Source organism: Sinocyclocheilus anshuiensis, unplaced genomic scaffold (genome assembly GCF_001515605.1).
Source record: "Sinocyclocheilus anshuiensis isolate Anshui unplaced genomic scaffold, SAMN03320099.WGS_v1.1 scaffold264, whole genome shotgun sequence".
Taxonomy (NCBI): domain Eukaryota; kingdom Metazoa; phylum Chordata; class Actinopteri; order Cypriniformes; family Cyprinidae; genus Sinocyclocheilus; species Sinocyclocheilus anshuiensis.
The window spans coordinates 54,367-74,801 of NW_015554061.1; the positions used below are offsets into that span (position 1 = coordinate 54,367).

General features: G+C 37.9%; 2 protein-coding genes across 5 annotated transcripts; one reads left to right on the plus strand and one right to left on the minus strand.

Moving 5' to 3' along the window:
- The first annotated feature begins 782 nt into the window (after positions 1-782).
- Positions 783-5,892, plus strand: LOC107668584 (septin-8-B-like). The gene is made up of 9 exons (XM_016460521.1): positions 783-888; positions 2,434-2,548; positions 2,641-2,836; positions 2,923-3,109; positions 3,218-3,379; positions 3,510-3,606; positions 3,878-4,046; positions 4,185-4,317; positions 5,111-5,892. Exons 1-9 carry the CDS (start codon positions 859-861, stop codon positions 5,291-5,293), a joined length of 1,272 nt encoding a protein of 423 aa, XP_016316007.1. The 5' UTR covers positions 783-858; the 3' UTR covers positions 5,294-5,892.
- A 3,310-nt stretch (positions 5,893-9,202) lies between these two features.
- Positions 9,203-20,202, minus strand: LOC107668572 (zinc finger DHHC-type palmitoyltransferase 5). 4 transcript variants are annotated; one of them, XM_016460509.1, is made up of 13 exons: positions 19,958-20,201; positions 17,304-18,566; positions 17,100-17,221; positions 15,800-15,957; positions 15,511-15,683; positions 15,300-15,402; positions 15,083-15,174; positions 14,876-14,990; positions 13,923-14,031; positions 13,708-13,814; positions 11,445-12,193; positions 11,107-11,129; positions 9,321-9,402 (listed from the first exon to the last, which is right to left on the minus strand). In XM_016460509.1, the coding sequence occupies exons 2-12, from the start codon at positions 17,429-17,431 to the stop codon at positions 11,108-11,110; spliced, it is 1,878 nt and encodes a 625-aa protein (XP_016315995.1). In that variant the 5' UTR covers positions 17,432-18,566; positions 19,958-20,201; the 3' UTR covers positions 9,321-9,402; position 11,107. The 4 variants fall into 4 exon arrangements, with proteins under 4 accessions (XP_016315993.1, XP_016315992.1, XP_016315995.1 ...); XM_016460508.1 differs by having other exon boundaries at positions 9,333-9,402; positions 11,107-11,233; positions 19,958-20,202; XM_016460507.1 differs by lacking the exon at positions 11,107-11,129 and having other exon boundaries at positions 9,203-9,402; positions 19,989-20,201.
- Positions 20,203-20,435: the final 233 nt, after the last annotated feature.

The window sequence follows — 20,435 nt, forward strand, 5'->3', positions numbered from 1 at the left end:
GGTGGGGGAGGGAGGGAGGGGGGTTGCAGGGGTGGTATAGGTGAATGTGTGATGTGCAGATCAGAGCGGATGGGGGGTGGTAGACTGGTCTTTTCAAATCGGCAGTAAAACACGTTCAGATCGTCAGCCAGTTGTTGATTCTCCACAAACTGTGGGGGTGGTGTCTTGTACATGGTGAAGTTCCTCAGACTAGGGCTGTGCAAAATTTCGAATGCGATTTTCATGCGCATCTCGTCAGTAAAGCCGCTTCTGGTAATTAGTAGTAAATCTCCAGTACGTACTTTCAGATGGAGCGGCATTCAACGGGAGCGAGATTAAGAAAACAGCCAAATCCCAGACATTTTGGGCGATTAAGAATTCCCGGCCGGACGCATTTGTTTTAGGTCCAAAAAGAGGACATGTCCGGGGAAAAGAGGACGTATGGTCACCGTAACGTTACCCACCATATTTATTTTAAAATCTTTTATATATCCCTCCATGGCATATTTAAGTAACTTGAATGGTGGTCCTTCTGTGTTCAAAATTGATCAAAAACATCTTGGGACAAGATTTTCACATTGACAGCTGTCATTGTAAGACAGTTAGTAACTCCATTTGTTTGTTAGCAACTAAGGGGGGCGGGGCGAGACACTTAAACCAAATAAACAAGTGTTCTCTGAAACAAGTGCGTTTGTAAGTGAAGTTGGAGGAGTGAACATGGGCAACACGGACAGCATTTTAATTCAGCAGGGGGTGTTTCCATCAATTGGCCATGTTAGAATGGTTGAGAGAGAGAGAGAGAGAGAGAGAGAGAGAGAGAGAGGACGAACGCAGCACAATATATGAGAGCATACTGTCAGTGCTATTGCATTTATCTGCATGGCTGCTACAGATGTAAACACATATCCTGTAAGTTATTTAATTGCTTCTTATATTTGCTGCACATAATTATTCTCAGTATGACATGCATATTCATTCTTGATAAAGTTGCAATGTGTGCAGCAAGAGGTATGAAGACTGGATTGGTTGGTCAAAGATGATTCAAACTTTTTCACATTTCATAATTTGCTTGTATTTATGTGCTAATATGTGCAGTTAGTTTGCTGGTTGCAATGGAGTGGAAAAAAGGTTTAGTGTGCTTGAGTTTGATTCAAGCAACACAAGACTGAGTTTAGCTAAAGCATTATATTTTGCTCTGCTGTAAATCACTGTTTGTAATGCTTCATAATGCATATCATGAAACTATTTCTAGATGAATATGCTAGTAGTTTATATTTATAGTTTAACATTGGGGTTTTTCTCTGGTTAAATCCACTGTCAAAGTCATTTCAAGCTGATTAGTTCTTGTAAGCAGATCAGCTTTGGTTCTTCTGGTTGTTGCTTCAGTCAACACACATCCCAAGTCTGTAATGTTTTTGCATTGGTGCAATAGTATCATCCTAATACTGTTCATTTATCGTTTTAAAATGCCCTTTAACTTGTTGCATTTGTGAACCCAGCACTTAAAGAGCAAAAGCAGTGAAAACCTTCAGTTACTGAGAAACACAGGCTGCATAAAAAGTCCTTTGTGCTCCAGTGTGTGTGTTAAGAATACTGGGGCAGTGGAACAGATGAAGGCTGTGTGAAACACTTCCTTGTGTTTGTACAGAGTGAGGAGCTCTGAATACCTCAGCATGCTGCTTTTCTCTGTGATCGACACTCAAACCCGGATCCATGCATACCAATATGCTCAGTGTACTTACAAACTGACATGGGTCAGTATCTCCCATGTATTAATAGACACATTAGGGCGGACTATAAATTTGTGATGGAGCACTGATAATATTTTTGAAACAGTATTACAATTTAAAACAACTGTTTTCATTTGAATATATTTTAAAATGTAATATATTTCTGTGATGCAAAGCTGAATTTTCTGAAGCTCCACTCAGAAATCATTCTAATATGTTAATTTGATGCTTAGGAAAGAAATTTCTTAATATTATCCATGTTCACAACAGTTGTGCTGCGTAATATCTTTGTGAAAACGGTGATACATTGTTTTAACAGGATTCTTAGAAAGGTCAAAAGAGCAGCATTGATTTAAAATAGCAACACTATTAATGTCTTTACTGACACTTATGATCAATGTCAATGCATTCCTTAATACAAAAAAAAATAAAAATTAAGGAATTACCCCAAATATATATATATATATATTATTAGATTTAATATGTAAATGTAATTGTATGTATTTACTTTAGTAAACTTCAATACATTTATAGATTTACTGTTTAATTGATTATTAAGCCATTATTATTTTTGCAAACAAAAATAAATGCTAGGTGTTCTTTGCTTAATTAAATTCACTAAAATATAATTTTGTGAAAACATTTTTACAAAAACGCTTGCAGCAATTATTCATGACACTATCAAATTTTTCTGGTATGTCATGTCAAACTTTTTTGATCTCAGAGTGAGGAGATGAGGACTCTCTCTCTCAACGGTCATGTCGGTTTTGACGGTCTTCCTGATCAGCTGGTCAGCAAATCAGTGAGCCAAGGATTCAGCTTCAACATTCTCTGCGTGGGTGAGAAAGAAGTGCTTTTAAGATTCTGCAGACCTGGTATGTAAATATTAAAATTGATGCGAAAGATTGCAAGAATGTGCCCTCTTTTACAGGTGAAACTGGCATAGGCAAATCTACATTAATGAACACATTATTTAACACAACGTTCGAGAGTGAAGAGGCCAGCCACTTCCAGAGCAGGGTGCATTTACGCCACAGAACATACAGCCTGCAGGAAAGCAATGTGGATTTGCAGCTAAGCATTGTAGACACTGTGGGATTTGGCGACCAGATTAATAAAGAGGAAAGGTAATGCTTGAGACTTCAGTAACCCAGTGACATTGATAATGAAGTACCAAGGTCAAAATTCTAAACTTTCTTTTGTTTCTCTGTAGTTATAAACCTATTGTGGACTACATTGACTCCCAGTTTGAAAACTTCCTTGAAGAAGAGCTTAAAATTAAACGCTCCCTTTACAACTATCATGATTCACGCATCCACATCTGCCTCTATTTTATTTCTCCCACCGGTCACTCACTGAAATCTCTGGACTTAGTTACCATGAAGAAACTGGACAGCAAGGTACATTGTTCACAAAGTGTATGTTATATATACTACCTCATGAAATCTTAAGTTATATACATAGAATTGTAGAATTAGTGTATATCCATATATTGCCTTCCCAACCAGGTCAACATTATTCCCATCATAGCGAAGGCAGACACTATATCCAAGAGCGAGCTTCAAAAGTTTAAGATCAAGATCATGAGTGAACTGGTCAGCAATGGTGTTCAGATCTACCAGTTCCCAACAGATGATGAAGCTGTGGCTGAAATAAACTCTTCTATGAATGTAAGAGAAGCTCAAGTTCAAATATATGATGTTATGATTTCAGATATATGTTTTAGAACAATTTTGCTATTGATCAGAATAGATATATGCTCCTAGACACCTTTAATGTTGAGCCAGTGACTTGTTGCAGGCACATCTCCCTTTTGCTGTGATTGGAAGCAGTGAAGAGGTTAAAATTGGGAACGAAATGGTACGAGCCAGAGAGTACCCATGGGGAGTGTTACAGGGTAGGTAGTGCTGCTAGAACATAAAGATATTTATCATTGTCTTACTTTAAGTTAGACAAAAATGGGCAAATTGGGCAATGCTATATTTTTCTCTTTTTTTATATACTGATAAACACAGGAAACCGAGCAAATGCAAATGAATAGCAAAGGATGCACTGTGTCAATATTAACGCAAAGCAAGCAGCAGACGGTGTCTTGATTACTGTAGCAGGCATTATGAGAACTACACCAGATTATTAGTGAAGTTATGTTGTCTGGGCTTTGTCCTCAGTGGAGAACGAGAGTCACTGTGACTTTGTAAAGCTGAGAGAGATGCTAATTCGTGTCAACATGTCGGACCTGAGGGAACAGACCCACGCCAGACACTATGAGCTGTACCGCCGCTGCAAACTGGAGGAGATGGGCTTCAAAGACACCGACCCTGACAGCGAACCCTTCAGGTACTGCAACACACTTCCACAGCTCATGATGTCCTTACATAATGCTGCTACTTGTTGTTAAGAAGATCATGTAACAAAAGAGGCAGTGAATTCATTCTAAATTGTATAGTCATCATAGTCATATGTCCTCACACACAGTCTGCGGGAAACATATGTGGCCAAGAGGAGAGAATTTATTGGTGAGCTACAACTCAAGGAGGAGCAGATGAGACAGATGTTTGTCAACAAAGTGAAGGAGACAGAAGCAGAACTAAAAGAGAAGGAGAGAGAGGTAAGAATCACTGGATTTGACAATATTTTTGTATTAACGCAGGACAAAATTATATTTGTACAAGCCTTAATTTAATATAAATAGTCATGTAAAATTACATTATAACTGCTTTTAGTACAGACACTGCTTTGGAGAAAAATAATAAGAAAGAAAATGTAATACTTGACACTTTTAATTAAATGATCAAATAAAATCTTTAAATACTTGTCACTTTTTTAATAAATTATAAAATATTTAAATACTTATCACTTTTTATTAAAAAAAATTAAATATTTAGACACTTGTCACTTTTTATTCAATTTAAAAATAAAAATGCTACGTTTTTTAAATGCTTTAAATGCTTGTCACCTTTTAAATATTAACATAAATTATTTTAAATATCTGTCAGTTTTTATTAAATAATAAAACAAAATAAAATCTTAAATAAGTATTTATTAATTTAAAATGAATTAACTCTTTATTAAATAATAAAATATTTAATTAAAATAAATATTTAAATACTTGTCACTTTTTATTGAAAAAATATTTAAACACTCGTCACATTTTAGTAAATAATAAAACAATCTTCAAAAGCGTCACCTTTTATTAAAATAAATAAAAAAATAATACAATAAAATAAGCTCCTTTTGATTAAAGTAAATACATAAATACACACAATTGCAAGTATCTCAGCATTATAAACTAGTGCTGTTAATTGGTTAAATAATAATGGAATTTACATTTTTTATATTGAAATAATAAGACAAAAAATAAGGTAAAAGATTGTAAATGAGCCCTTGTTCTGTATTCCAAGCTGCATGAAAGATTTGAGATGCTGAAACAAACACATCAGGAGGAGAAGAGGAACCTGGAGGAGAAGCGTAGAGATTTAGAGGAGGAGATGAACACCTTCAACAGCAGGAGAGTGGCTGCTGAAACCCTACAGTCTTTTCAAGGCTCTTCTGCCTTCAAAAAAGACAAAGAGAAGAAAACATAAGCCTCCCCCCCCCCTTCTTTCCCATTTCAACCTCTGAGACTATCTGTTCCCATCTCTGGTAGTCACCATTTGTGAATGAGACTGATCTGTGTCTGCATTCACAAGCGTCTGAGGTCTTTTTGTTTGTCTGTGTTGGCTGACCGTCTTCAGGGCAGAGCTTCAATGCTGTAATATTAAAGCGCACTGGCAGACGGGATCTTGGCATGTTTAAGGATAGAGAGATAGATGATGACACTAGTTGCCTGGTACTGCCAGCTGTCGGGTCAGCATGCGTTTGCACCCCCTGATGAAGTGTGTTTGTAATTGTTTGCACTCACTTTGAATAAAATGAGTGTTAGATTGCTTGAAATATGTGTTAGTGCTCTTGGTTGGTTGCCAGTGGTTGGTAACATTATTTTTTTAATCTAGCTGATTTTATGTATGTCTATTAAACATTTTCTTTTCAGTTAACTGGCAATTCAAGGAAGCATCAGCATCTGCTGAGTAATTTTACCAGTCGCACCAGCTTGTCATGCTTTCAGGTGATGGTTATAAAACAAGCTCCTGCCTACCACACAATTCAACCTGTAATGCGGTACATATCAGACACGTCATTGGGCTGTGATGATCCACTGATGTGTACTTGATTCTTATGGATATACATTTTTATTAAAGGGATGGAGATTCACCCCAAAAATTAAATTTATAGTAATAATTTATTCACCCTCATGTTGTTACAAACTCATATGACTTTCTTTCGTTTGTGGAACATATTTTGAGAAGATATTTTTGTCCATAAAATGGAACTTAATGATAAGCAAAATAACTTTTGTGTTCCGCAGAAGAAAAAACAAGGGTTTAAAATGACGTGTAAGTGAATAAATGATGACAGAATTTAACATTTTAGGTGAACTATCACATTAAACATGAAGTTCTGTTTAACATTGTATTGGTTTGATTAAAACCAGTTAACTTGTCATTCTTATATTAATACAGAACTTGACTATGACAACTGAACTGTTAACATATAATTTAGATTTTTTTGTATTTTTCTTTAAACAGTTTAACCAGATAGAAAAGTACTGCACAAAATGAATTGTTTTATATTAACCAGGATAATTATGATATTTTTAAATGTTAAATTTCTCTGCTTATGTTATGGCTTACTTCTCCTACACAAATGCAACTGTATATTTTTCAGTAAAAAAAAAAAAAAAAATTCTTTATTTTGTTCTTTGTATTACTCACTTCTCTGTAAGTATGGAGATAAATATGGAAATAAATACACAGGAGGATAAAATATAAAAATAAATGAATACATAAATTAATAAAAATAAATGAAATAAATAAAAAATAAAGTTAAAGAAAAAAAAATAGGACTACATTTAAGTAAAAAATAACTGCATTTGTTTTAACAAGTCATATATTCCCTATTGTTACATTTATTTATTTGTAATTTATGCAGGTTTGGGCCTCCATATACAAGAATTCTACAAGAATTTGCTTTGAGAGAAATCTTTTTATTTTCCTTTAGTCTATTTCGTAGCTTCCTGAGGCTTCTGTCTACATATTCCTTGACCTCAGAGAGGTACTGAACTAGAAGACTTGTATCAGCCTTAGTGGCTTTTGCCAAAGGATTACCGTGTACTTAACCAAATCCCAAAAGTACTTAAACCACCAGTTACTGCTGAATTCTCCTCAACAAGAGATGCGTTTGCAGATGGTGTTTGTTATTAGTGAGACGGGTGCCTGTACTGAATGTTTTACCCTCTTCTCCAACAAGTATTCATTTACACTTTAACCAGCCTCTGATTATCAGACACATCAGGACAAAATAGTACTGAAATATAAAATGAGGAAACCCAGCTTATGTTCATTCTGTTGTTTATTGTTCTGTTGAAAATGTGTTGCTCATGTGACTCAGAATACAGAAGGGTTAAACGACTCTGCATTCTTACCCAAAACTCAACACAACAATTCTCTATCTGTCATCTCTAAGAGCCAGTTACACATACTGAAATACCCTTGATAACAGTTTAAAAAGGCATCATAAGGCCATGGTGGAAACGACAAAAGATAAAAAACAACAAAAAAACCTTGCACGAGTCTCTGCATAAGCGGTTTCTATCTTACTCTGACCGGTCGCTGGTCCTCAGACCTCAAAAAGCAGACAAAAGACGTGAACGACTTCTGATCTTGTTCAACAGTCAGGTACGTTCAAATAAAATGTCACACTCATTCTCTCACATAGACAAATACAATCAAACTTATACATCTATGAGGAGATAATCACTGTCCTCTGGCTGTTCATTTGACCAATGTCCAGTTTAAAAAAAAGTTAAAATAACAAAAAATTAATGTTCAAAATCAATACGATGGTGCATCCAGCATGTACTTGCACTGGCATCCTCTAGCTGAATAAATAAACTCTCTTGCGATTGGCTGACCATGTGTCAAGAGAGTATGGCTCTTGATTGGTGGACACGCCGACACAAAGTTACAATTTGCATATATCTTCAGTACGTAACGTAAATAATCTTTGCTTAATATGTTGTGCTCTAGTAACTTGTGTGTCTTTAGATACATTTATTCCTACTTGCCCAGTGTGCTATCTGTCAAACAGACTGAGTCCCATTGGCTGAGAATTTCATCTGGCTGATGCAGCCATATAAATCTGACAAACACCATCCAACCTAAAACAAACAATCATACATCATATATGCCTGCATCTTAATATTATATTCTTTATCAAACTTAATACTTATACATCTGTACCTGCATAAAATAATAATGAAGAAAAAAAATAAAAGATATAGTTCACCCAAAAATGACAGTTCTGTGATCAGCACACATGAACGTTTTACACAACAATTGTTGCATTTTGCATCTGTCGGCTATCATATGATTTCACAACAGTGGTTCTCAAACCTTTTGGACTCCAAAGCCTCCCATTGTCCACTACATTTCAAAAGCCCAACGACTTTTCCAGTTTTCCATGATTTTCTCAATAATGATTGAGGATAAGGATCGTTTTTAAACTTGGCTAAAAATGTACATTCATTCTAAAAATGCCCATGGAGTTATAAGAGTTTATTGATTTTCTTGACTTTTCCAGGTCTAGAAATCACACATTTAAAAATTAGGCTTCCTCATACAGTATATCAAGGTATTTTTTAAGACAGTGGGAATCCTGGTTCTTCAAGGTGGGTGAATTAAAATAAGAAATATCTTGATTTTTACTCGTTTTACTCAATTTATTTTTTATTTTAAATAATTTTAATTCATCTTGAGGCCCCCTTGGAAGTTTCCCCATAGTGGTTGAGAACCACTGCTTTAGAAGACTTTAATAGTTGTATTGACCACTTTTATGGCCTTTTTTGTCTTTGTTGGAGCTGGAAAGCATGTGGACACTATCGTCTGGAAAAGAGCAGTGTGAACATTCATTAAAATATCTTCTTTTGTGTTCCACTGAAGAAAGTCAGTCATATGGGTTTGGAATGACATAAGGGTGTTAAACGATGACAGAATTTTCATTTTTGGTGAACTGGTTTCATTTTTGGTTTGAAACTGAGCGCTATAGAACATGCCAGACTGAACAGTGATTTATGTATGCTTATTGGCTGACTGCTGAGAGGCTTGTGGTTTCTGTTGACGGCATTATGAATGAGGCATCAGTGTGTCTCACATGGTCCCAACTATGATCATTGGACAGTCTTGCATACAAATCAGTAGGTAATACATTGATGTACCAAATGATTCTTTAAATAAAAAAGAAAAGTCTGTGGTATTTCTGTACCATATTGATATTCAGAAAACAAAATGCTGTAAGATTCGTCTTCACTGGCCCATGTTCTCAGTGTATGTCCTCCACAGTGACTGATAAAGTTGGACTGGGAAACACTTCGGATTTTTCTTTGTAGTCTTGTATGCTTTTTTGCATGTGTGGTTGAGCAGCTTTACATCCATCTGATCGAGGCGAAAACTGCCGAGTGGATCCGGATTCCTTTGTGTCAGCCATTCATACTGAAATCTCATAGGTCGTTCCTCCAACACCAGTCACTTTCTTCACCCCTCCTGAAGGCTTGTGGGAGTGGGTGTTATGATTGGCCACGTTTTGTTTAATAGTCGAGCTAATAGTTGGTGGGGGAAAAAAGAGAGAGATATAAGTAAACCTAAAAAGGATGCATGTGAAAAAGCCTAATAATTTAACCAAAAACACTATGGATGCATTGAAAGTGTTGCAGGGATACATCTATTAAATGTAACAGAGACAACGCAAGCAAGACATTCGCAAAGTAGGTTTAAAGCCAACATGAATCGACATTCACAAGCCACTTTATTACCATAATATTGTGAAATGATTTTTTTCGGCAAACGATTGGAAGCTTAAGGTCACTTTTACCATTGAGAGCATTCTGACATACTGTATTCCGTTTCAAATGTATAAATTGCTATTATCGTTGTAACCTTTTTTCAATAATCACCAGGGCTCAAGAGGAAGGATTTTTTTTCTTCTGGCCAGTTCTAAAGGTCAGTTCTGTTTCACTTGCCCTCAACGCCCTGGCAAACTGTTCACTGGCCCAAAATAATGACCACATTTTATTTTTAGCAATGTATTTTATATTATTATTCATATTTACAAAATATTTTAATATTAAAAATACATTTAATAAAAAAAATACAACAATCTGGAAATTATACAGCTATAAATGTAACCATAAAACACTCTTGTACCAGAAAACAATTGCTTACAGTTAGCCAGCTAGGTGACAAATCTACAAAATTCACAACAATGTAAAATACCTCACAGAAAACAGAAAACCAGAAAAACATTACGTTTTCAAAGCATAAAAAATATGGATATACAAGTTCCACCAAGTTGCCCAAAATCCTCTCACACATATTGTTGAAGCCCTGGTAACAGAGTGTTGTGGGAAATACGTATTTTTGTAGGCCAAAAATGTTTTTGGTTAAATGCCTGAAATAAAGACTGTGGTTAACTCAAGGGCAGGAGATTTTCAGGTTTTATTCTGGGACATAAAATAACCCCTTGTCATTTTTTAAAAAACTTTTACTTCTCTCGATAAAGACGGTTACTGACAGGGACTACAGAGGTTGTCGGGACATTAAATGTCATCATACTAAACAGGTAAACTCATCTACTCACTAGTCCATTTTTACAGCCTTGTTGTGTTTATAATCAATCTCTTGCAAACTATTCTAATTCAAACTTTGAGACCTTTTTTTTTTTTAAATAGAAGACTGAAAAAGTTGTTGGAAGCGAGTCTGCAGATATGCGACAGCGGTGTTTATAGCTTACATTTAGCTTTTTACTTCTGCCGACTGTTTTATTAATTTGTGAAGATTACCACGATGAATGAAACATGTAACAATAATAAACTTTTGTTGGTTGCAGAGCTTATTTTCTGCAATAATCCAAAACCCAACAGAAACTACTGTTTTTTTTTTTTGAGGGAACCAAGAGTGATGCAAACTTACAAAGTTGGCCTACAAAAATACACCATCACTGCAGCACTCTATATTAACAAGAAAATACCACATTAACATTTTAGAAAGGCTATTTGACCTAGAACAGTAGCCTAAAAAATGGTTAAATATCTGTTTGTCTATTGGTTAACACAATAAATAATCCACCCTGCCTTGGCAATGTCAGCCATTTTTTTAGTGTTTTTTTTTTTTATGGGAAAACCTTTTTTTTCCCTTAACTTTCATGTGCACTAATCTAAAACTCCGAATGTATTAAGCAAGTAAATAATTTCACTTTCATGTTGACCTTTAAGACATCAAAATTACAGAAGCATAATAAGACGAACCTTAGCACAGAGACAGAGTCATCCTTACGGCCACAAGGCAGGAGGAGGGGAGGGCAGAACAGAGCAGATGAATGTAAAGAAAGAGAGCAGAGAAAGAAAAAGGACAGAGAAAGATGGAGGGTGTGTACAGAAATTCGAGGGACAGTAGAGTGGTCATGGGTTGCAGGAAGAAAGAGACAATATTACTGAACAAAGAGAAGAAGAAAGACCAAACCAAATGAATACAAACACAAACACTTGACCTCAGTGTTCTACTTGACCATCACACACACGCAGGCGTGCAGGTTTTTCTGAGGGGGGAAAGAGAGAGACGGCTAAAATCTGCAGGCATTACTCACTTCGGCATCGGAGTCCCGCCCCCTGAGCTAGAGGGGCGGTGCTGTAACTCGGCACCACCTCCATAGGACAGTGATTTGCCCAGAGATGTATGGCCAGGGGCAGGGCCAGGAGGAGGGGAGCCCAATGAGCGAGCGCGAGGAGAAAGGGGTGGAGCCCGAGAAGGAGGTGAGCTTGTTGGGCGCAGGAAAGCTCTGTTGGGGGAGGGTCTTAGGGGGGCAGGGCAGGCCTGGAGAGAGCCCTCCCTCTGCTGAGCAGATAGGAAAGGGGACGTGTACCCCAAAATAGGCGGGGCCCCTGGTGCTGTGCTAAGAGAGTGCTGAGGGTGCGGTCTGGGTGGGGACAGCTCGTGAGCAGCAGACTCAAACTCCGGGCTTTCGGAGGGCGTCAGTAGACTTTCGTACGACAAGCTGCCGTTGCGTGTCTGATTGGCTAAACTCTTGTAGCTAGTGGAGGTCGTACCCTCAGAGATGAGGGGCCCGAGGGCATTGTGGGCCGTATGGGCGGAGCGAAGGCTTGAGGAGCAAGAGGCTGCTGCCGATTGGAGTAGGGTGTCGGTAAAAGAAGGGTAAGATCGCCCACCAAACGCAGAGGCCCCACCCAGGCCCCCCGAGCCTGCTCTACCTCCCTCCCCTCCCCCACGGCACCCTGCACCCCCTCGGCTTGACAAACTGGGGTCTGAGCGGTAGCTGGGCTTCCCAGTGGTGACGGGGACAGAGGGAGACTCGGTCATACTGTTCCCTCGACTCATCTGAGAGGAAAAAAAAAAGACAGAAAAGGTACACCAAACATCCCCAGCAGCTGAAGCATCACCAAAGAGATGAAAGATGGCACACAACTGAAAGTTTGAGCAAACCACACTGTATAAAGGGACGTACGGAGCTCATAAGGCAGGGGTGTCAAACTCAGTTCCTGGAGGGCCGGAGCCCTGCAGAGTTTAGTTCCAGCCCTGCTCCAGTACTCATACCATGTAGTTTTCAAATAAGCCTGAAGGACTTGATTAGTTGGATCAGGTATGTTTAATTAGGGTTAAATCTAAACTCTGTAGGGCTCCGGCCCTCCAGGAACTGAGTTTGACACCCCTGTCCTAAGGGGATGTGGTGATGGAAAAAATGAGATTGGAGGACAAATTACATTTCAATGCTTTTGTGTTCCACAATAAAACTTTGAAGTCCCAAGCAAAACTTTTGTGTTTGCTCGAAAAAATTGAATGGAACTAATTTGGAGTGAGGAGAAACTATCGCTGTGTTCCAAATGGGATAAATCCACCTCCGAAGGGCACTTCAATGTAAGAACAATCATGGCCACCATTTTTAAGGGCAGTTCCAAACCAAAGAGCTCAAAACTGGCCACTTAAAAGGGCCCTGCTGAACGAAGGATTTCAAAGGGTACAACTGATGGAACCTTCGCTCCCATCATTCCTTCCACCCCCTTAATCTGCCCGGCAAGATGATAAGAGAAGTGCATTCTAAGGAACAGTTTTTTGGTCCCTTACATCCTTCCTCCCTTTAAAGCTCTCACTCTGGAGGTTAAACCCTTTGAAGATGAAGGGATTAGGGCATCGGGATGAGCTTTTCGGAATGGAACACAGCGTATATTTCAACACAAGCAAATGCAAAGTGTCTCTCGCGAAGGCAAAAGATTTGCGAGTGAACACAAAACACTGAAACAGTAGAGTATGTCTTTATTGTCATATTTATCACGTATTTAAACACAAAAAATATCTGATATTCACTGGAGTGCAAAACCTTTGTGAGAAAAAATTTAAACACTGCGATCAAATTCAAAAGTTTTGAGAATGAACGCAAATAATTTTTCTTCCCATCTCATATTTTTTTCCATCACCATGTCCCCTTAGGGGCTCTGTAGGAACGTATGAATGCACAAGAATTATGTTTAAAACATCAAGGAGGATTGCCATTTTTACAGAATGGATGAAGGAAAGGAAAGGATTCAAGTTATGCTTCAGAACGAGAGGAAAACAGCAACAGGAGAGAGTCAAGCTTGAATCAAACGCAACAACTGCAGAGTCAAAATGACGAAACACAAGAGCAAGGTGCAAAACACACCATAACAACGGATAACTCGCATCTAAACTTACTCGCTCACTGACTGCCAGTGATTTCAGATATTCAAGAAAAATAATAAAAGAAAGGATTCAACGTATTAACAAAAAGAAAAAAAATGCAATGCAAACCTCAAGTGCAGTAGATCATGGTTGTCTCAAACAAAAAAAGTATTTGTGTGTACCGCACTTAGACTTACTTTGCTGGAATGTGTTGAGGCCGTGTGTTTTTTTCCTGGACTGCTGTAGGCCGGCCTGTATTTATACAATGAAGGTGTGGGTGGAGCCACAGTCAGCAAGCTGCACTCTGATTGGAAGAAAAGATATAAAAAAAAAAAGTTATAAAAGTAAAAAAAGTGCTGTAGTGATGCTGTAAATTATCTGACGGGTATGATACATCTGTGTGTGCACTAACCTTCATTTTGTGTGTGAGGCAGCCCAGGGTATCTGTGCTCTGGTTTAGGTGGTGGAGGGGGATCAGCATCAGTGGACTGACTCTCCATTATCTCCAAACTACTTTTAGACTGAAGTACACACACACACAGAGCAACTCTTTAACAAAAATAGCCTACTCATCTAAAGGGATTTTAGGAAACTGCTCTTAGCTGAGATCTTTCACATGTATGTCAATTACTTTCAAAAGAAAGTTAACTAATTTCAACTCTCTACATAGACAAAACAAGAGCATGACAAATATTAGATAGTGTAAAGTTTGTGAATTAAGGATGGAAAAGATTGTCTGATATTGAGTTTTACAACCAATGTGAATCATTTTTGTTTAGATGTCAGAAAAGCAGAACCAATATTAAAACAAATGCACAACAGTATCCAAATATTTATTAGACTACAACAGGTACAGATGACATTCATAATAATAAATATTTTAATAACATAAATTAGCATTCATTATATAAGCTATTTAATGACCACTTACTGGCTGCCCAACATTAATAAAAAACATATATGGCTTAAAAATACCATTCAATGTTTTTTACCTTATGGGTTTGTAGGTTTTGACCCCAGGGTTGCGTTTCTCAAAAGCATTGCAAGCTAAGTTGATCCCAGAGACCATTGGTGGCGATGGTTCTATAATCTACTTAGGCTAACAATGCTTTTGGGAAACGCAGCCCAGATCTTTAACCAGTAGCACATATCACTTACACCTCTAAAACATTGTAAAAAGTGATCAAGCATTAACATAACATGCTTTAATTTATATTATTGTTTATCTATTATATTATCAAATCAATTTACACTGCACAAAAATAAAAAAAAACTAGCATTACTGACCTACTCCACCGCAAAGCACTGCAGCTGCCAACCATGACTGTTAGCATAAAAACAAAGTGTATGATAATGTGTTTGTACCTGTTGGATGCCATTATCCAGGACTTTAGCTGCTAGTTGGGCTTCAGACAGAGGTGGCCGCAGAAATGGTGGCTGGACCTGAACAGAATGAGGCTTTCGCAAACGACCAAGATACCTGTACAAAAACATATACATAAAATTAGAACTTTAAATCCAACACAATCTGCAAAACGCATCTTTATTTGTTAGAAAATAAGATTTGTGAACCTGGGAGCCTGTGAACTACACAGCATGTGTGCAATGTTTTTCAAGCACCCCTGTGTGAAGGGGTTAACGCCGCCTCTGAACTTCCCAGTCACCTGAGGGTGAAGAGAGGAAATTTGAGAACACGCCCTTAGAAATCAGGCAGAAAAACCACATCATTCTGTTTGATCAAACACATACAATGTGGACAAGGGACACACCCGAACACACACACACGCACCTGTTCGTTGGTCGTTCTCCCTCTGGCTACAAGGACAACATGGAACCCAGTGAGTCCCGCAACTGGGACGAAAAACAGGCCAGCTACACACATCACCGCCATACTGAGTAGTGTGTTAAGGATACCAAAAAACATTGAACAGGTTGATGTGTATTCATGAGAAAGCATTATGTGCACATGCAAATGTAAGTGCGTTATGGGTAAAGGATACGTGACTGCAGAGTGGACCTGGTCCAGTTGTTTAGTGTGATGGATGATGTATAGCAGACTGAAGCCAAACACATTCATAATGTGAATAGTAAGCGAGAGCAGGAACAGAAAGAAATAACGATAATTACGCCTCCCAATGCAGTTGTTCACCCATGGGCAGTGATGGTCAAACTCCTAAACACAGACACACATGCATTTAGACAATAAAAAAGCACAAGTCAAGTCAACAAGACTTAAATCAAACACTGAAGACTTTGTTTAGTGTGAAACTATGATGAATTTCTGTGTACCTCCACACAGTTGTCACACATAGAGCAATGTGAACAGCGCGGTGGTCTGTAAAAGCGACATGTGGAGCACCACTTCATCCGCACCTGAATGCCCCTCACCTCCACCGTCTTATAAAGCGGAGCCCGGAAATCATCCTCTTTATCCTCATCTTCTTCAGCTGCAAAACATACAATCTCATGAAAAAGGTTAAGAAATGTCCAGGTCATACTTCAACACAAAATCAACACGAAAATATAAGACAAGTATATTTTGCATTAAAAAATTAAGCCTAATTTGAGGATCACTAAGGTTTCTTTTACATTATACAGTATCTCACAGAAGTGAGTACACCCCTCACATTTTTGTAAATATTTTATTATATCGTTTCATGTGACAACACTGAAGAAATGACACTTTGCTACAATGTAAACAGGGATTGAAATTAACTTTTTCACTCACCAGCCAATTTGGCTTCTAAATTTTTAAGTTATCGGCCATTCATAACGTCTACTAGCCAAAAAAAAAAAAAAAAAAAAAAAAACCCCAACAGGAGTTCTGGCATGAAACTCTAGATGGCGCAGTCCGATAGGTCTAACTCAATCTGACCTAATGACTAATGATCATTATCACATGGCACAGCTGATTGGTTCTCTCCTGTATCGGTAGCCAATGAGCTCGCTGCTCAACATTCAAATATATGACTAGTGCTTTCCGTAGCAGTTGAACATGAAATACATGAACATTGTCATGTACATTACCATGCCAATCCCTCCGAGAGTTGTCATGACAGAAATATGTTTACTTTAATATTTTTATATGTGGAAAAAATAAATTTGAATTGTAAAATACACTACTGATAAAAGGTTTAGGGTCAGTAAAATTTGTAATGTTTTCAAAATAAATCTCTTACGCTCATCATGGATGCATTTATTTGATCAAAAATACAGTAATAACGGTATATAACCTTAACTGTTAAAATACGTTTTTTTTATGTAATGTATTTGAGATGGTAAAGCTGAATTCTTCAGTGTCACATGATCCTTCAGAAATCAATATGCTGATTTGCTGCCCAAGAAACATTTCTAATTATTTTCAGTGTTGAAAACAGTTGTGCTGCTTAATATTTCTCTGTAAACCATGCTAATTCTTAATAAATATCTTAAATAATAGAGTTGGAAGAACAGCATTTATATGAAATAGAAATCTTTAGTAACATTATAAATGCTTTTTCTGTCACTTCTGATCAATTTAATTCATCCTGGCTAAAGATTTTCCTGACTCCAAACTTTTGAACAGTAGTGTACATTTGTAAGTATGTACCTCTAGGAAAAATGCCAGGGTCCATGAATGTGGCCATACAGAAATTGGCCAGTGTGAAGAGGAAGATCACAACATTATAGAGTGGAATGGAGGAGGAGAACTGCTCTGACAGCCAGGGACACCTGCACAGAGATGCCTCTCATTACACTTACAGAAATACTGATACATTGAATTTCTATATTAATGTATTTAGGTTCTACTCACGTAAAACAGAGAAACAGTGTCGTGGCCCCCACAAGGAAGGCGGTTGCTGCGGACACAGGCACATAACGACTGGGGCGGAATGGGGAGGGGTCTCCGAGAGCCCCACCCACACTAAGACCCACAGGCATTTGGAGATGTCAAAAAACCGAGGGAACAGGGGGAGGCGTCAGAGAGCGAAGGAAACTTGTCTCCCACCTGAGTGAGGATGGTGTGTAGCCATGGCCATAACAATAAATTTAGTGAAATAGATTATGTTCTCGACATAAATCAAGGTGCATTTCTTTCCAAAAACAAACGTTAACGTAAAATAGTGCAGATGTCTTTTTGTATACGTCTGTGTTGATACATAAAAAATAGACTGAATTCATATACACATAATATGCGATATTTCTATGACTTTACTGTAATACAAAAATAGCTCTAGTTTCATCAAAAATAAGTTCATATGGCTTGAATGTAACAAGATTTGGTCAATAAAAGGAAAATCAAGTGACAGCAATGCTCTTTTAGTGCAAATCTCTGGTAAGCCCCGTGTTACACCAAAAAGAGCAGCAGCAAAAGGAAGCAGCTATTTGAGTTCAGGCATTCATACAGTACTCGCTCAGAGACCAATCTCATATCTCTCAAAGCATCATAGCAGATGAGTGCATGTGAGAATGATGTCAGACTACAGAAAGGAAAAAAAATAGTTTTGATGGGAGGTATACAGTGAAACAAAAAGTATGAGGGAAAAATAAGACACTACAAGACAAAAAAATGACTTTCTTTCTATAATCTCAATGGAGTCTGGATTTCCCTCTGGAACAGTCCGTCTAAGAAAAGACCGTAATTACGAGTACAAATCATGAAACAGAGCTCTTGATGTCTTGTGCCCTAAATGAGAGCTCATTCTCCACTCTGAGGTGATCTATGCTCACACTTTGAAGAGAGACAAACTGGCCGAAAAGTGAGCAGAAAAACACGGTTTGCAAGGTCACCTGAATCTTGTAAGTGCAGATATCCACATGATAAGTTGCTTTTCAGATGCAATCCATATGCAAAAAATGTACGCCCACACCAGAGTGCGTGTCTACCATCGCAACTGCACACGATCCGTATGCGTCCGGGGTTGATAACTCCAGATTGTGATAACACATGAGCGTGCAAAACCATTTTAACCCTGCATAGTGTCCCATGAGGTCCTTCTTCCTCACAAGGATGAGATTGATGAGTCTAAAATGCCGCCCTCCTCCTTTCTGATTTCTTAACAGGCCTGAGCGGCATCTATAAGAAGAAAAGATAATTAAACGCGTAGATATGAACTCATGACCTGATCTTACACATTCTTGAAGTTCTCCATACCGGTTCCAAGCAGCCAATATCATACAAATGATCACCTGAACAAGACGGAACATAAAGCAATGAATTGTGAAACCTACATCTGTGTACACACACATCGTGTTGAAACCTGATCACACTTTTGTTGCCCCGTGTCACAACTTCTGACTCACCAGGAAAGGGTGTGCCTCTTTTTTACGGTTTTCTCCACCAGGTTTTCTGTATACAATTCAACCCCATCCCCCCTTTACAATCCCCTTTTTCTCCTTGGGTTTACTGTCAAACTGACCACACAGTGACCTTGAGTCTCGCATACACAAGCCTTATTACACCACTCATAATCTTCTTTTCTTGCAGCTACTCCTGCTCTCTTCATTCACAGTACCACCTGAAAACCAATTCACTTCACATGGGAAATATATATAGATTTGATTCATTCATAAACGTTAAATCATATCTTACCATCAACTTTGAATCAATAATGAAAAGAATGATGGATGTCAGATAATATCTGATTGTACCACATAATCAATAACAAACTGGAAAATGATGTTAGGATGTCACTCACCCACAATAGTCATTTTAACAATTTAATAGTTTTACAAAATTGAGCTTTTTTGTCAAAAAAGGCTAGCTGTGATGTTTATAAGTCAACTCCAGTTTACTATATAGATGACTGCAGTGCATTCTGAGTAAGAATAAATCTATATTTAAAAGCCTTGTAAGCTGCCTATCTACATAAAGCATTTCAGGGCATCATATGTGGATTGCACACATCTGAATAGAACTATATTGCCCAAAAATGCTGTCTAGTTAGGCAACTCATTAGGTGACACAGTCATTCACTACAGCAAAATCATAAACCAAACGGGTTAATTGAGTCCAGATGTTAGTTAAATTTCAAAGCATAAACAATTTCACACACAAAAAAAAGCAACATCTGAGTCAAAAACACTACGGTTGTGTCCCGTTTTTGGTTAGCTTACCATCCCAGCTAATAATATCGCCCGCCATAATACTACCGTACACAGTAAAACAAGGCAGTTTGGATTACAAAACACATAAAAAAATACATATTGATCAAATATTAGCACAATTAACTTATAAACCGCACCAAAATACGATCATTTAATTTTTCGCTTCGTGTTTTGCTTTGTTTAACTAGGCCTCAGAGTGAAGCCTCGGACTCCAGTTGTTAGAGCCAACACTGAAAGAAGCTCAAATGCGGCGATATCGATCCGATGTCGAAACAGATCAGAAGCAAACAGCGACCTGCCCACACATTTTTAATTAAACAACACATCTATTATGAATGTCATCCACTCGAATATACTCACGCAGTGTCCGATATCCCGAATGTTTACGTACTTTAAATGGCTAGCGTTTATTCACACATCCTGTGAGTTGGAGACTCGGTTTCTCTTCTGCATCCCGGCCCGGGGCAGCGGTATTATCTGATGGGAGAGGAGCTTCAGCTCTCTCTATCCTCTCTCTCCCTTAACCTCAGTCTTTCTACGGCCCGGGAAAAGGCTTTTGATCTGTGTACGCCCGGGGCTGAAAACTCCCCAAAGTCGTTTATCCGATACAGAGTCTGATAAGCCAAAAATAAAACCCTAAACAAGGCATCATCATCTTCTTCTTCGGCCCCAGCATCATTTAAAGACACCTGTATAGGACATGCAGGAAAAGATCCGGAAGAGATTTTTGTCTACACAATAGATATAATGTCAAATTAATATTTGCTCAATTAGTTTGCTCAAAGGATGTAATTTCATTGAAAAAAGGCATGCAGAATAACATGTAGTCAAACTGGTT

Bases quoted from the DNA above. Each gene is read 5' to 3' on its own strand.
- LOC107668572 (XM_016460507.1), bottom strand. From the start codon at position 17,431: ATGCCTGTGGGTCTTAGTGTGGGTGGGGCTCTCGGAGACCCCTCCCCA. The intron at 17,222-17,303 runs GTGAGTAGAACC...ATCTCTGTGCAG, and splicing joins ACACTGTTTCTCTGTTTTAC to GTGTCCCTGGCTGTCAGAGC. The intron at 15,175-15,299 runs GTGCGTGTGTGT...CTTCACCCTCAG, and splicing joins GGAGAACGACCAACGAACAG to GTGACTGGGAAGTTCAGAGG.
- LOC107668584 (XM_016460521.1), top strand. From the start codon at position 859: ATGGCTGCTACAGATGTAAACACATATCCT. The intron at 3,110-3,217 runs GTACATTGTTCA...CTTCCCAACCAG, and splicing joins TGAAGAAACTGGACAGCAAG to GTCAACATTATTCCCATCAT. The intron at 4,318-5,110 runs GTAAGAATCACT...CTGTATTCCAAG, and splicing joins TAAAAGAGAAGGAGAGAGAG to CTGCATGAAAGATTTGAGAT.